Genomic DNA, 15,013 nt, shown 5'->3' with positions numbered 1-15,013 from the left:
CCTCAACATACAAGTCGAGAGACACTCACAGTCACTTGGACATCCTTCCTTGACACCAATGTACTACTTTCCTATAAGACAGGGCTTTGACGCCATCTTGTGGCATTGTGAAACGTTTCAGAACGAGCACAAAAAACAGCTGGGGATATGTTCCACAGATAAAAACAGCAATAGCTGAATTTGTAAATCCCTCCATCCATTTTCTGAGCCGCTTCTCCTCACTAGGGTCGCGGGCGTGCTGGAGCCTATCCCAGCTGTCATCGGGCAGGAGGCGGGGTACACCCTGAACTGGTTGCCAGCCAATCGCAGGGCACATAGAAACTAACAACCATTCGCACTCACGGTCATGCCTACGGGCAATTTAGAGTCTCCAATTAATGCATGTTTTTGGGATGTGGGAGGAAACCGGAGTGCCCGGAGAAAACCCACGCAGGCACGGGGAGAACATGCAAACTCCACACAGGCGGGGACGGGGATTGAACCCCGCACCTCAGAACTGTGAGGCTGACACTCTAACCAGTCGGCCACCGTGCCGAGCTGAATTTGTAAACCGCGAATATGTGGTGAATTACTCTAATACCAAAGTCGGTAAAGCTGTTTTGAATCTCTCGTCATAACTGTCATATTTTGCCACATACTTCAACAAAAGGTCATTATTCCCTGAACTCTAACAACAGTGCAAACGTGACACTGAAGGCTGTCCACAGGGACAACAACCTTCATACAACTTAAACCGTTACCTTGTATTTTTAACAATCGCTATGCCACGTCATAAATCCAAGTTGTGTTTTCTAAAGCCAGTTGAAACAGTCCGTGTGGGGCACATCACAAAATTTTTGGCCAAAGCCAAGGACTTGAAGGTGTGATATTGCGAAGTTAGCATGAGGATGGAGAATACTTCAGTAGGGTCAATGTGGGATTGATTGAAAATAAATTATAATGTGCAAAAAGGGTTAGTGCTGTGACCTCCAAAAGCCACGCTGGGTGTTTTTAGGGGGTGGCTGATTCATGTGATTTGAGTAGTTTTTTTGATAATCTAAGGAAAAGCTGCTGCACTTTTCCTGCCTCAACTGAGGCAACATTACAGTCACATGGGAGCACTGAAGAGAAAAAGTCTCGCCTCTATAAAAGCACACATGCAGGGAATGTGGGGATGGGTTTTCTATAATATGTTGAATCTCAGCTGCAAAATATTCTTTTATAACTTTTATAGCTGTATAGATTGCAGTACACATAAATCGTCTGGTCCATGACAGCGAAACACACGAGCTCTTGTTAGATGGTTCACCTCGCTGCTGTTTTTTTCATTCCTTGATAATAAAATGAAACTAGAACTAGAAAAATGAAATTCCAGCCAAACTTGAGTGAGAATGCCGTGATGCAGTCTCTGAGGTAGAATGGCAAAGAAAGAAAATAAAGCAAGTCTGTCACCGCATATCAAAGCAATCATACAATGCAAATAGGAAGTCTTTGAAGTCTGAGAATCGAATAGCAGCAGAGAAATCTGATTTGATTCTTAGTCAGTCAGCTCTGATGTTTGAGCCATAAATATTAGACCATTCTTCCTTGACGTGTTGTGGTTTTTTTTTGTTGCTCAGCAGAATTTACGTTTGCACTGTATAGGCAATGTTTGAAGTAACATTTTTATGTTCTTGACTGTGAAACAAGTATGAAAAACAAGTGCAAAACTACGAAGACCTAAACACAATAAAGCATTCATTATAAACTGTAATCATGAAGTTATAATGTGGAAGTGATTTGCACTGCACCTCTTTCATACATCTAATTTATTTGTAATAATGTCTCCATCCATCCATCCATCCATCCATTTTTCGGGTCGCGGGGGCAGTAGCTTTAGCAGGGATGTCCAGACTTCCCTCTCCCCAGCCACTTCATCCAGCTCTCCCGGGGGGATCCCGAGGCGTTCCCAGGCCAGCCAAAGGATGTAGTCTCTCCAGCGTGTCCTGGGTCATCCCCGGGGTCTCCTCCCGGTGGAACGTGCCCGGAACACCTAACCGGGGTGCCGTTTCGGTTTAGCTCCTTCTTTACCGCAATGGATCGATACAAAGTCCGCGTCACGGCAGACGCTGCACCGATCCGCCTGTTGATCTCCCGTTCCATTCTTCCCTCACTCGTGAACAAGACCCCAAGATACTTGAACTCCTCCACTTGGGGCAGGATCTCATCCCCGACCTGGAGAGGGCACGCCACCCTTTTCCGACTGAGGACCACAGTCTCAGGAGATGCTGATTCTCATCCCAGCCGCTTCACACTCAGCTCCGAACCGCTCCAGTGAGAGTTGGAGATCACGGCTTGATGAAGCCAACAGAACCACATCATCTGCAAAAAGCAGAGATGCAATACCGAGGCCACCAAACCGGACCCCCTCTACGCCTCGGCTGCGCCTTGAAATTCTGTCCATAAAAGTTATGAACAGAATCCGTGACATTGGCGGAGTCCAACCCTCACCGGAAATGAGTCCGACTTACTGCCGGATATGTGGCCCAAACTCTGACTCCGGTCTTACAGCCCGTATCACCCCAGACTGCCAATCCAGAGGCACGGTCCCCGATGTCCATGCGATGTTGCAGAGGCGTGTCAACCAGGACAGCCCCACAACATCCAGAGCCTTTAGGAACTCTGGGCGAATCTCATCCACCCCCAGGGGCCTTGCCACCGAGGAGCTTTTTACCCACCTCGGTGACCTCAACCCCAGAGAAAGGAAAGCCCGCCTCAGAGAAGGCAGACTCTGCTTCCTCATGGGAAGGCGTGTCGGTGGAATTGAGGAGGTATTCGAAGTATTCTCCCCAACGGCTCACAACGTCTTGAGTCGAGTTCAGCAGCACCCCAACCCCACTATACACAGTGTTGATGGTGCACTTCTTCCCCCTCCTGAGATGCCAGATGGTGGACCAGAATTTACTCAAAGCCATCCGGAAGTCTTTCTCCATGGCCTCACCGAACTCACAGATGAGCACAGAAATCCAATAACAGAACACCGCTCGGGTTCCGATCGGGGGGCCGTTCCTCCCAATCACGACCTTCCAGGTCTCACTGTCATTGCCCACGTGAGAATTGAAGTCCCCCAGCAGAACGATGGAGTCCCCAGCAGGAGCGCTCTCCAGCACCCGCTCAAAGGACTCCAAAAAGGGTGGGTACTCTGAACTGCTGTTTGGTGCATAGGCACAAATAACAGTCAGGTGGTGAGCCCATGGGAAGGGGGACCCACGTTACCCTTTCGGGCTGTGCCCGGCCGGGCCCCATGGGTGCAGGCCCGGCCACCAGGCGCTTGCTTTCGAGCCCCACCTCCAGGCCTGGCTCTAGAGGGGGGCCCCAGTGACCCGCGTCCGGGCAAGGGAAACCTAGATCCATTTATAGTTTTCATCATAGGGGTCTTTTAGCCGTGCTTTGTCTGTTCCCTCACCTAGGACCTGTTTGCCATGGGTAACCCTACCAGGGGCGTGAAACCCTAGACAACTTAGCTCCTAGGATGATTGGGACACACAAACCCCTCCACCACGATAAGGTGACGGCTTTCAGGAGGACAATGTCTCACAAGTGTTCAAAGAATATCAAACAGAAATTGAATAAATTACTGGAATTGAGTCTGCTTATATCATGTGCATAGTATTTTTAGCTTCTCTCATATTTCTTCTCTTAACACCTTAACTGTCATGAACGGAACAAAGGGCAGGACCCCAAAATGCACGACTCCAATTAAAATGGACAGTTTCAAAAAGAGAGGTTTAATAAACGGGCAGAGGTCGGTACACAGGCAGGCAATCCGAAAAGACACCAGTATACAAAAAACGTGAGGCAAAAAGGCAAGGTCAATAATCAGAACAGGGTCTAGGCTTACTATGAGTCGGTGACGTGGAAACAAGGAATGCTGGAATGTGACAACAAGGTACAACGAACTGGCGACCAGAAAGAAGAGACATGAGGTTAAATGCATGGGGTAATTAGGGTAAAGGAGGCACAGGTGGGGAAGATGCTCTCAGGAGCAGGTGTGTTCAAGACAGGGGGAAGACAACAACCAGAACACACACCCATGACATTAACACCAACTTTGGAGTATCACAAAAGACCACAAAAACAAAATTTACATAATAAGAGAATTTTCCGATAGCCAAAGACAAAACCAAACATATCATTTGATTTTTCCCCAAATTGTGGTGGAATCCCAGATTGTTTTTGTTGGTGATGACCTTGCGTTTGACAATAGAGGTTCAGCTAAAATGTGGTCATTTAATGACTGCCCTCTATTCGTTATAACACACAGATTGAACACGGAGAAGCGTCGTCGGCTGCCACTGGGCGCAGAGGTGCAAAACACCCCCGTCTCCCTCTAACGTAGAGTTTCCACTAAGAACGACATCAATGCAATTGCTTGACTCACTCTCGACTCGGTCGCACACTAACACCTGCTTTATCCTTTCAAATATCTTTTGCAGTGCTTGCATCCGTTGTTCAAACACTAACAACAGCCAAAACACTTTGCCGGTTCAAGCGAGGGAGAGGCCTTATAAGTCTACCTCCTCCTCTCCCTCACCTTCGCCTTCTCCTTTCCATCTCTTCACCTCATCTGCCACTCTCTTGTTCTTGGACCAAATGTAGAAATCGATATCCTTTTGTTTCAGTCCCCCGAGGCGATGAGAGCTTCCAAATAAGATTGTCCACGCCGTCCATGGCTGCCAAGTTCGTGTCACCGCTTACACCGGCACAGACGCATTAACATGCACTCACACCTTGGCGCATGTGTGCTCAGACACGTGGCTAAATATTAGCCAGGAGCAAATCTCCTGCATGGAGGCGGTCTGCGCGACTGACAGAAATATGCGATAAAAGCGAGTCTTTGAGAGGCGTGTTAAACATCGAGTAGTTTTATAGGTGAGGCTGCTAAGAAAAAAAAAAAAACAGGACAGCATGTCCAGCAGTCAATTGGGATGAATTGCAAGAGCTATTATTTGGATTAAACGTTTGTGGTGTCATTTTGCGGCCTTTGTGCCCTGTGGAGACCCCGCGAGGCAAAACACCGTTCGACATCCAAGACAAAGAAAGTCCAGACGGCAGCGTCACAATACATCACGTATTGATCCCGGCACGCTTCAATTAACCCCTCTCTTCAAAAGTGACATTCATGCTCACCAAGACATGATAAATTCATTCAAGGAAACACACGTTAACGCACTAATGACCCACTGGCCCACTATGCCGCTCTCACACACAAACACAAAAGACACACATTTCTTCAGAAGTTGTGCTGAAGGTTGAATGATCGCCTCTGGGCCTGCCTGCGTGCGTGTGCGTGTGTGTGTGTGTGTGTGCATGTGCGTGTTCATTAGAGAGGACCTTTTCAGTAAATGTCATTTATATATCAGTCTTATCTCTAAGCCATCTTATGCCATTATCAATGCAGTGCCCTCCAGAGCTGCGCTGATATTGGCGCAACGCACGCCGTGAATTTATGTTTCTACATGTCATCATTTGTGTATCTTGTTGTGTGTGCGTGCGTGTGTGTGTGTATTTGTGTGTGTGTGCATGTGTGTGCGTGCGTGTGGTGAAGGGCAGCATTAACTCGAGCCCGGGCAGCGTGTCATTGAGCTCATTCAGATTCTTCGCTGCATCTGTGTAACCCTGATGCTCGTCCAACCAATGGTAGAGCCGGGATGACAAGGTTGCTATGGTTACCAGAAAAAGGGGCAAAGTGAGAAAGTTGCTGCTGAACCTCCCTTTTCAGGGATGTTGTCTTTGTTTGTTTTTTTGTTTTTTGTTTTTTTGCATGGTGGGCAGGGTGTTAATGGCTTTGTGGAAGACTGTATTCAACACCACCACCATCAACAATAACAACAACAAAAGAGATGTTATGCAACCAAACCAGACACTTTGATCACATTTGACATGCATCCTAAAAATAGCAAGGAATGTGCGGTGTGGATCACCATGATGAACATATGAATATGTACATATTGTTCTCATGTATTAAAATATGCTGGTGGATGAGAGCACAATTATATACAAATCTAAAGTTACATCAACGTCTCACGTGATGGTGGTCCATGTCTCAAATATGTGTCAAAAATCCAAAGTCAAGCCCACACCCCAAATCAGGTATTGTGAGATTTGCTAGCATATGGTTTGAAACTAAGCATTTTTCCTCCTTTAAAGGCAAACTTTCGGATACAGCTGCAGGCCTGGTTGATTAGTGTATTTATCACCACACAGGGATCCATATTTCAAATGGACGGCACAGCTGGTCCAGGCTCATTGGTAACATGGATAAAAGAGAGGACCTCAGCAACAGCCTCATCTATCAAGGGATGATAGCAGGTGCTCACAGGGATCTTTGCACTTAATTGATAGTGAATAACAACATTCAAGTTATTCCACAACAAGCAAAATCCCCCTTGGAACATTCAGGCACACGTCATCAGCATCAGGCGTGATATGTTTGCCGCATAATTAAACGGGTGTAAGAGTATTACTGTAGGTTAAGATATGGGGGGTGAGGAGGGATTTGAGCATTATCAGTTTAGAGTTCATCCAACATCACATACACAGCAGAAACAAAAATATGCTGCCCAGTACTTTGACGTTAAGTTTGACTATGTCGAGCATATGTCTAGTCAATTACTTAGCCTAGCAAATTCTCTTTAGTGGAGGTCCAGACAATGCTTTTCCCCCCTTGGCAAAAAACGACATTAAATCCAGGTCAACCAAAATCCAGACAGACCACATCAGCAGCAAACCACTGCTTCTCTCGTCTTCTTTTTTTATTATTATTATTTTTTTTAAAGAGTCTGGCAGTTGTTTCGCCAGCTGAGGGGGCATCATCAGATCACCTCATTTCAAAATCAAGGGAGTGAAAACCAGCAGCCAAAGAAGATCTGGGGCAGATCACTCATTTTCACTCTCACTGGGATCGGTGACATGTTTCCTATTTAAGTACTGAGAAAGTCGACGTTTGCATTGAATTTGAAGCCAGAAAGCATAATTAGGCATCAGCAACTTTGAATAATCTTCTGTAAATCCGTGTAATTGCCAGTAAATTAAAAGGATGTCAACAATCGTTTTTATTCTTGTTATTATTGTTATTTCTCAAATGGATAATCAGCCTCCATCGGAAAAGTGTGGCGGAACGTGACCTTGTTTGCTAAAAGAACGTCGTGAAAGTGACTCCTGATGTTTGTCGCAGCCTCCAGCCGCGCGCCCATCCCCATGGCGGTGGTGCGCCGGGAGCTGTCTTGCGAGTCCTACCCCATCGAACTCCGCTGCCCGGGCACGGACGTCATCATGATCGAGAGCGCCAACTACGGCCGCACGGACGACAAGATCTGCGACTCGGACCCGGCGCAGATGGAGAACACTCGCTGCTATTTGCCCGACGCCTACAAGATCATGTCGCTCAGGTCAGTGGCTGTGCCAAATTACGCTTGCGTGTATGCTGTCGCGGTATTCTGTTTGGAAGCAACTTCACTAGACACCGGCAGCCCTTTGCTAAATTCGAAAAGTCCACGCGTATACACATGGTCCAGATGAAGATGCCGACGCTCAAGCATCATTTAGCATTTGAAGACACATTTGCATGCTTCGGTTCCGCATGTTTTGTATTTACGTACACTCGTATATACAGTATGCACAGCACGAAATCAATGTCTGTCACTGCAGTCAATGAAACAATAATGACACTGGGTAAGGGTAACCTGATAATAAGGAGAAGAAAATCTAAAAAAGACAAGTCAAGTAAAACATTTAAAAAAAAAAATGTTTTCCACCACTTGTCCAGGGTTGTAAAATCCTGTTTTGTGTGTGTGTGTGGGGGGGAGGGGGGGGGGGGGGGGGAAGGTCAAAATGCATCGATTCTTTTGATAGATTATACATATTTTTGATCATTTATTTCAAAATACCTGTGTTCAAGATATGGTTTAAACCTTTATATCTGTTACTGTTTTTTTTTGTTTTTTTTTACCCCCCAAAACATTTTGAATAGTATTTACAATTTTCAAAACATTTTGATCACCTGCCAACAAGATTTTCATCCCAGGGCTACACTGGATCTTTGTATGAAAGGTTCACCCATATCGGTCCATTCATTTGTTCCAAAACTTACAACAAATCAGTGAAAGTGAGTGAAAACTTGACTAGGACAATTTTATGACAGGAGCTGTACCATCAAATTCTGGATAACTACAAATATACCTATTCCTTCATTTTCTGGATTTTATTTGCAATTCCTCTATGCTCGTGAGCATAAGCAGCTTTGTAAAGGCAGCAATTTTTTATTTTATTTTTTTAAAACTTCGACTGTGTAAGTTTACCAAATGTTGTGGCGGTGAATATAATTTATTCCTTAAAGAATAGCTATTTTTCTGTATGTTTTATTTTTATATGACTATTCAAAATATGTAAAAAAAAAGAAAATAAAAAATCCCAACTTTTCAACTCCAGCGTTTGTAAATAATTGTAAGACAACTTCAGTCATGTCTCTGTGGAAATAAAGGCTTACTTAAATATGTGTGACAAAACAGTAACACTAAATAAAAAAATAAACGACAGAGGTGTCTTATTCCCATCCGATACGAGCAGAAGAAGTGAACGCTTTGTCAACTGCTCATTTTGTATTCATCCTCTTAAAGTATCAGTGTCAAATTCTGCACTTCCCACATGCTAACTAACTGTTCCAAAGTTGAAGGCAATAAACACACAACATAAAAATGTCACAACACGGCAACACTCCTGTCACACCTGCTAAAATGGCAGAAAAAAAGGACCAATCTGATATTGAAGCTGAAGTAAATTGTGCCCTGCATTTAAAAAGGAATTACCTCCCTTTTTACAAGCAGATCTGCAATTTTTGTACTTGCCACACTGTTTTTGCTGTCCATAAATGAGTCACCGGTAGATGCCGGTGGTGCATACGGGACCATAAATAGCAATGCTCATCGGAACAATTCATCATCTTTGCCTGAACTCAAGCAATTGTTTTTAATCTGAAACCAATTCACACCTTGCATGCGTCAAAACATAAAAAAGTCTTTTGGCGACACATCCTCCAAGAACTGGCAGTGGGCCATGTAATTACACTTGTTGCAGTTGAACTAAAGTTGCAGAGCGCTCGGTTATTACCTCTGCCAAGGATGTTTTTGGCGGTGTGTTGGCACTGGCCAAGGAAGAAAACATGAACATTTGGTGTGTTGATCGAGTTAATGTGAGAGTTGAAGTTTTCTTCTCCTTCATTTGAATGCTCACTTGAATATTGCACATGACCGATGCCTTGCAGGGCTTCAGTTGAACAGTAAGGAACAAGGCTCTCTTTTTTTGTTACCATTTTTAGGGGTGAACTATCTGTACTTTTTCTCTCCAAGTGGAAAATGAAGAGAAAGAGTTTCCAGTCTGCCACTGATTGGGATTATTGTTTGGCCTTGCGCGCCATTCTACTTCAGCGATGTGGTCTTTGAGCTGCAAATACAACCCCGATTCCAATAAAGTTCAGACGTTGTGTTAAACATAAATAAAAACCGAATACAATGATTTGCAAATCATGTTCAACCTATATTTAATTGAATACACTACAAAGACAAGATATTTAATGTTCAAACTCATAAACTTTATTGTTTTTAGCAAATAATCATTAACTTAGAATTTGATGGGACAGGTGGCAAAAAAACACTGAGAAAGTTGAGGAATGCTCATCAAACACCTGTTTGGAACATCCCACAGGTGAACAGGCTAATTGGGAACAGGTGGGTGCCATGATTGGCCATCTAAGATGGAGTGATGCAAAGCGGAAAAGTGTTCTGTGGTCCGACGAGTCCACATTTCAAATTGTTTTTCGAAATTGTGGACGTCGTGTCCTCTGGGGCAATGAGGGAAAGAACCATCCGGACTGTTATGGACGCAAAGTTCAAAAGCCAGCATCTGTGATGGTATGGGGCTGTGTTAGTGCCAATGGCATGGGTAACTTACACATCTGTGAAGGCACCATTAATGCTGAAAGGTACATACAGGTTTTGGAGCAACATATGCTGCCATCCAAGCAACGTCTTTTTCATGGACGCCCCTGCTTATTTCAGTAAGACAATGCCAAACCACATTCTGCACGTGTTACAACAGTCTGGCTTCATAGAAAAGAGTGCGGGTACTAGACTGGCCTGCCTGCAGTCCAGACCTGTCTCCCATTGAAAATGTGTGGCACATTATGAAGCGTAAAATACGACAAAGGAGACCCCGGACTGTTGAACGGCTGAAGCTGTACATCAAGCAAGAATGGGAAAGAATTCCACCGACAAAGCTTCAACAATTAGTGTCCTCAGTTCCCAAACGTTTATTGAATGTTGTTAAAAGAAAAGGTGATGTAACACAGTGGTAAACATGACCCTGTCCCAGTTTTATTGGAACGTGTCGCAGCCATACAATTCTAAGTGAATGATTATTTGTTAAAAACAATAAAGTTGATCAGTTTGAACATTAAATATCTTGTCTTTGTAGTGTATTCAATTAAATATAGGTTGAACATGATTTGCAAATCATTGGATTCTGTTTTTATTTATGTTTAACACAACGTCCCAACTTCGTTGGAATTGGTGTTGTACTTCATATACATGTTTTCAAAGAAAATGATTAAATGATTTCCTGCGGACTCGTGGAAATATATGAGCTTGATCAAGTGTGGATGAAAATTCCATACGAATATTACAGTATATCTGCCAGTGTTTCCGCAGTGTAATCGGACAAATTGAATATATCGTAATTGTAAACTAGATGTCATCAAAACACGCTGATCGATGACATTAGAATATCAGATGCAGACATCTATCCAAACAGCACAACAGTGGTAAATGAAAACTACTTTGAAAACACAGAGGTTGCCATTCAATCAGGAAAAATATTGACTAATGAGAGACGTGTTGGTAATGCTGAAATTATCTACATTCAAACATCTGCCAACTAAACAATGCCCAATGTCTGACACAATACAATGTTTCTTTACGTCTATGTTGTCAGTTTTGTTTCTATAATGGCACAGTGGTCAGGAAACGCAAGTAAAGTGATAATAGATATGCGTCACTTGACGGTAGATCTAAATAGACAATAGGAAAAAAAAATCAAATAACGACACTAAATCATAATTGGGCATTAAGACTCGCAGTGCAAATCTAGCTCAAGAGGCTTGATGAGAAGTAACTGGAACATTATAGCGGAACAAAAAGCAATGCTGTGTGAAATGAGGATGTCCAGACAGAACTAATTCATTATGGCACCATGAGTAACTTCATTTCCTCCCATCACGTCCTGTCCTCCTATTATTTTCACTTGTGCTACTTTCATTCTCACCTCCCCCATCTCCATCAAAGCGCCCGTCTTTGTCACGTGGCAGCGTTCTGATGGCCACCGCTTTGGCCTGCCTTCCTCTCGCCACTCGCTCCGGCAGATGCAGCTTGTGTGGACACTTTTGCGACTGCACTTTCCAGCCATAATTTATATAGCGTACGCACACACATTCATGTTGTGTCACAAGCAGCTTTCACTGCCCAGGAGCTACGGCAGACATTAAGCTCCAATTAGCAAAGCCAGAGGCCAAACTTAATCTTAAGGGATCCTCTGTTCCAGGTGACTCAGAGCAAGAACAACAGTTTAGCACATATACAGTACTGTGTGCGTGTGTACGTTTGTATGTGTGTGACAAACAATTAATTTCCTTTAAATGCATCAACATTACAGTGAGCTTATACAATAGGGCTTTTAGAACACCACACAAGCCGTCGGATGTAATACAAAAGAAGAAATCAAACATGAAAAAAACGTATGTTAAATTTTACCTGAACGCTTAGCATAAATAGAAAATAAATGCACAATAAGTCACAACAAAACACATTTAGTCACAAATAGTGACAGAGAACCATTCACTCTCACGTTCACAAAAAAAGAGTCAGACATTTTAATGCACAAAATAAAGTTAGCATTAATGATGGTTCCACTTCCACCCACATCGATAACGACTTCCAAATAGCCCCAAACGAAAGAGAAAAAGAAAGTTTATCCCTAATACGCTCCAGATGTTAGCGTTGCCAAGTCATCATTATTAAGATCATCTTACAAAACCTTTTTCTGTGCTATATTTCATTTGAAATCACACATTTTTCCTCATGCACTGACAAAAAAGTCCTTTGAATGTACTTCATTCCAATATGTACATAGGTTGCACATTATTGAAATGTGTTCAAGTAACATATGTTTTTCTATTATTTTCGAGGAGAAGTGGGGGAATTATGTCACTTAACCTCATTTTAATCATGCGCAACCAATTAAAAGTCCTTTTTATCAGTGTGGCGGCTCTGTTTTAACTATTTACGACCTTGCGCTTCACTTCCTGGGTCAGATCAGACGAATGATTTGCTCCCGGTGACGCAATGCGAAGAGAATGTCAGTACTCATTCATTTATTCATTCGTTTTCCGCTCAAGGGCGGAGGTGAGCGTCTGACTTTGGGCGAGAGGTTGCCAGCCTGTCACGGATGGCACCAAAAAAAAACAAAAAAACAGACAAGCGTTCACTCTCACATTCGCACCTATGGGCAATTTAGATTATTCAATGAACATATTACGTAACGCCCGTTTTGGGAACGTGGGAGAAAAGCCACGCGAGCGTGCGCAGAATTTGTCACCCCCACACGGGAGGGATTCAAATCCAGAACCTCTTGACAGTGAGGCAGACGTGCTCACCGCATGATTCAACAAGTTGCTATGGCTGAATACGTTTTGTTTTTCACTATGTACTAATAATTCTCTAATAAGTAATACAATTGCGTTGCAGTTATATTCAAATTATAAATATGAATTATTGCAAGACAAAATGGAAAACCAGCATGCCGTACTCAAAAAGCTGCTTGGGGTTGGACAGAATGAATAAAGTCAATATGAATCTTTGGATTTTTGGAATTCTATTGTATAATTTCATAGTTTCAATTTAAGCCCAATTTTATTTGTATGCTTACCCTTTCTGTTTTTATACTCGCGTTTTGCTACTCCAATTGATAATGGATGACGACCATTGATGAGAAGCTGGTTCCGAGTAACTTGCTGACAATCGTTATCTAATATCATTGACGACAAACAAGCAGACGAAGACAAGATTACTGAACGATTGCTTTTATTCCTCATTTAGTCTCGTTGTACGTTTGCATCGTCGCTGGAATTCAACTCGGCCGTACGATAAAATCAGAGCGTGTTCCGCCTGCCCGGCGTTTCCTCGCTATCACATCCTCGCTTTGTTTCCTCCTCCAGCTCGCCAAGGCCAAAGCGCGTACGTGTGTGCGTTTGTTGTGTGTGTGTGCGGGCGCCAGTAGCGCATAATTGGTCTTGATATCAAAGCCTCATATCTCCAGAGGGTCTCGCAAGGCTTCTCAGGCAACCCGGAGAGGACCCGATATCGCAGCGTTTCCCAGATTATCTCCCTGTTGGGAAATGCTGGGTTGAAGGTTGAAACAAAGCGGCGGCCATGAAAGTTACGCCTAATCTGTTTGAAAGCGCAATAGCGGCAACACTTTTTGATGCAACCCGTTCAAAATGGCTGCTGAGGATTTTCCTGCTGTTCTTCTTGTTGCTTTTCAATTCCCTCCACTGCACTTGGTTTACTTCTTACAATTCGGGATCCCAGTGTGTTTCAAGGAAGTCATGACGGTTGTTGGGTTGGGTGCACATGTAAGTATCTCCGCGGGGAGTTGCATGAAGGCGTGTGACTTTTTGCTCCAGTTCAGTGGTGCACTATAGGAAAGTGCTACGCCGCCTTCAAGCGATGCTGTTGTGTTGACATAAAACTAGCCTGATGGCTTCTCGGGATCCGCTTCACAATGCGCCACTTGTCCCTCAGCGATACTCGAGTGCTCCACGGCCACCTTTCAGCACGCTCGCGCTCTCTCAAGACGAGCCACTCGAGGCGCAAAGTGTGGACGCGATGGCCGACGCAAAGTCATACGCACGCCCGCCGCTCGGCTTCCTCCCTCACAGCTCTCGAGTTTGAAAATTGCTGGCGGACATCAAAGAGACGTTCTCTCGCCGGCCCCGCGTCGCCTCGCCCACCTTCTGTCACCTTGCCGACCCCGCCTCGCTTTCTTCCTCCCGCCTCACCACATCTGTTTGTCCACTCTTCTGCATCGAGCAATCCCTCAGCACTCCAGCAAACTTTGACAAGTTGGACACACTGCCGATGCAATAATCAATTGGTATTTATTTGTATATGTGGTCAAAACGAATGCGATGAAAACTACTCTTATGTCTTACAAAAAAAATACTCGTAGTTATGGTTTCCCTTGGAGGGCCATTGTGACTTTCAACCAATATATTGTAAATTTAGGATCACCTCATATAATTACACGTAGACAACAAGTCAACGGAAAACTAGTAATTAGGAATCAGACGGCACGAAAATTTTTTTGCGCAACTATTATTCAAACTATTTTAAAAGGAGGATTTGTAACAAAAAATGCTTGCAACATCTCAATGTTATTAAAAGTGGAGACGATTTGCAATATGAGCATTTAAGCAAGAAACATGAAGTTGACGCATATGATTTGCTTTCTCGGGCCATATAAAATGATGTGGCGGGCCAAATCGGGCCCCAGTGCCTTGAGTTTGAGAGCTTTACTTTATATCAATGTTATTGTTACTAAACAAGGTTCTTCATTCTGAATCGAAACTGCCCCAAAAGGCCAAGAAAGATTTTGCACATTTCAGCTCACAAAAACAGGAAGAAGTGCATTTCTATACTCGTTCATTTTGCAATTGAGTTAGTATTCTGTATTAGATATAAAAAACAACTGTTAAATGAAAGGAAAAGAGAATTCTCTGTTGCGGTACTTGCTTCCCTGCCTTGACTGCAAAATGAGGTCTATTCACAATCGTGGCGGACATGCACTACAAACTGTACATCAAGATAAAGAAATTCTTTATTCCTCCCATGAAGGGCAAATTTGGAACTTGCACTGGGAAGCCCCCAAAATTAATGTGCACTGTAAA

The 15,013-nt window shown here is 43.7% G+C and overlaps 1 protein-coding gene across 20 annotated transcripts in view; it reads left to right on the top strand.

The window, feature by feature from the left end:
* adgrl3.1 (adhesion G protein-coupled receptor L3.1) overlaps positions 1–15,013 on the top strand; it is a 149,442-nt gene that overhangs the window by 42,073 nt on the left and 92,356 nt on the right. For all 20 annotated transcript variants that reach the window (XM_061771351.1, XM_061771367.1, XM_061771364.1 and 17 more), the window contains exon 4: positions 7,196–7,409. In XM_061771351.1, the coding sequence (XP_061627335.1) occupies positions 7,196–7,409 (214 nt within the window). The remainder of the gene's footprint in view (positions 1–7,195; positions 7,410–15,013) is intronic.

The sequence above is a fragment of the Phyllopteryx taeniolatus genome, chromosome 4 (assembly GCF_024500385.1).
Source record: "Phyllopteryx taeniolatus isolate TA_2022b chromosome 4, UOR_Ptae_1.2, whole genome shotgun sequence".
In the NCBI taxonomy this organism is placed as follows: domain Eukaryota; kingdom Metazoa; phylum Chordata; class Actinopteri; order Syngnathiformes; family Syngnathidae; genus Phyllopteryx; species Phyllopteryx taeniolatus.
Note: the sequence above shows the minus strand (reverse complement) of the source record. Positions and strands in the feature narration are given on the sequence as shown.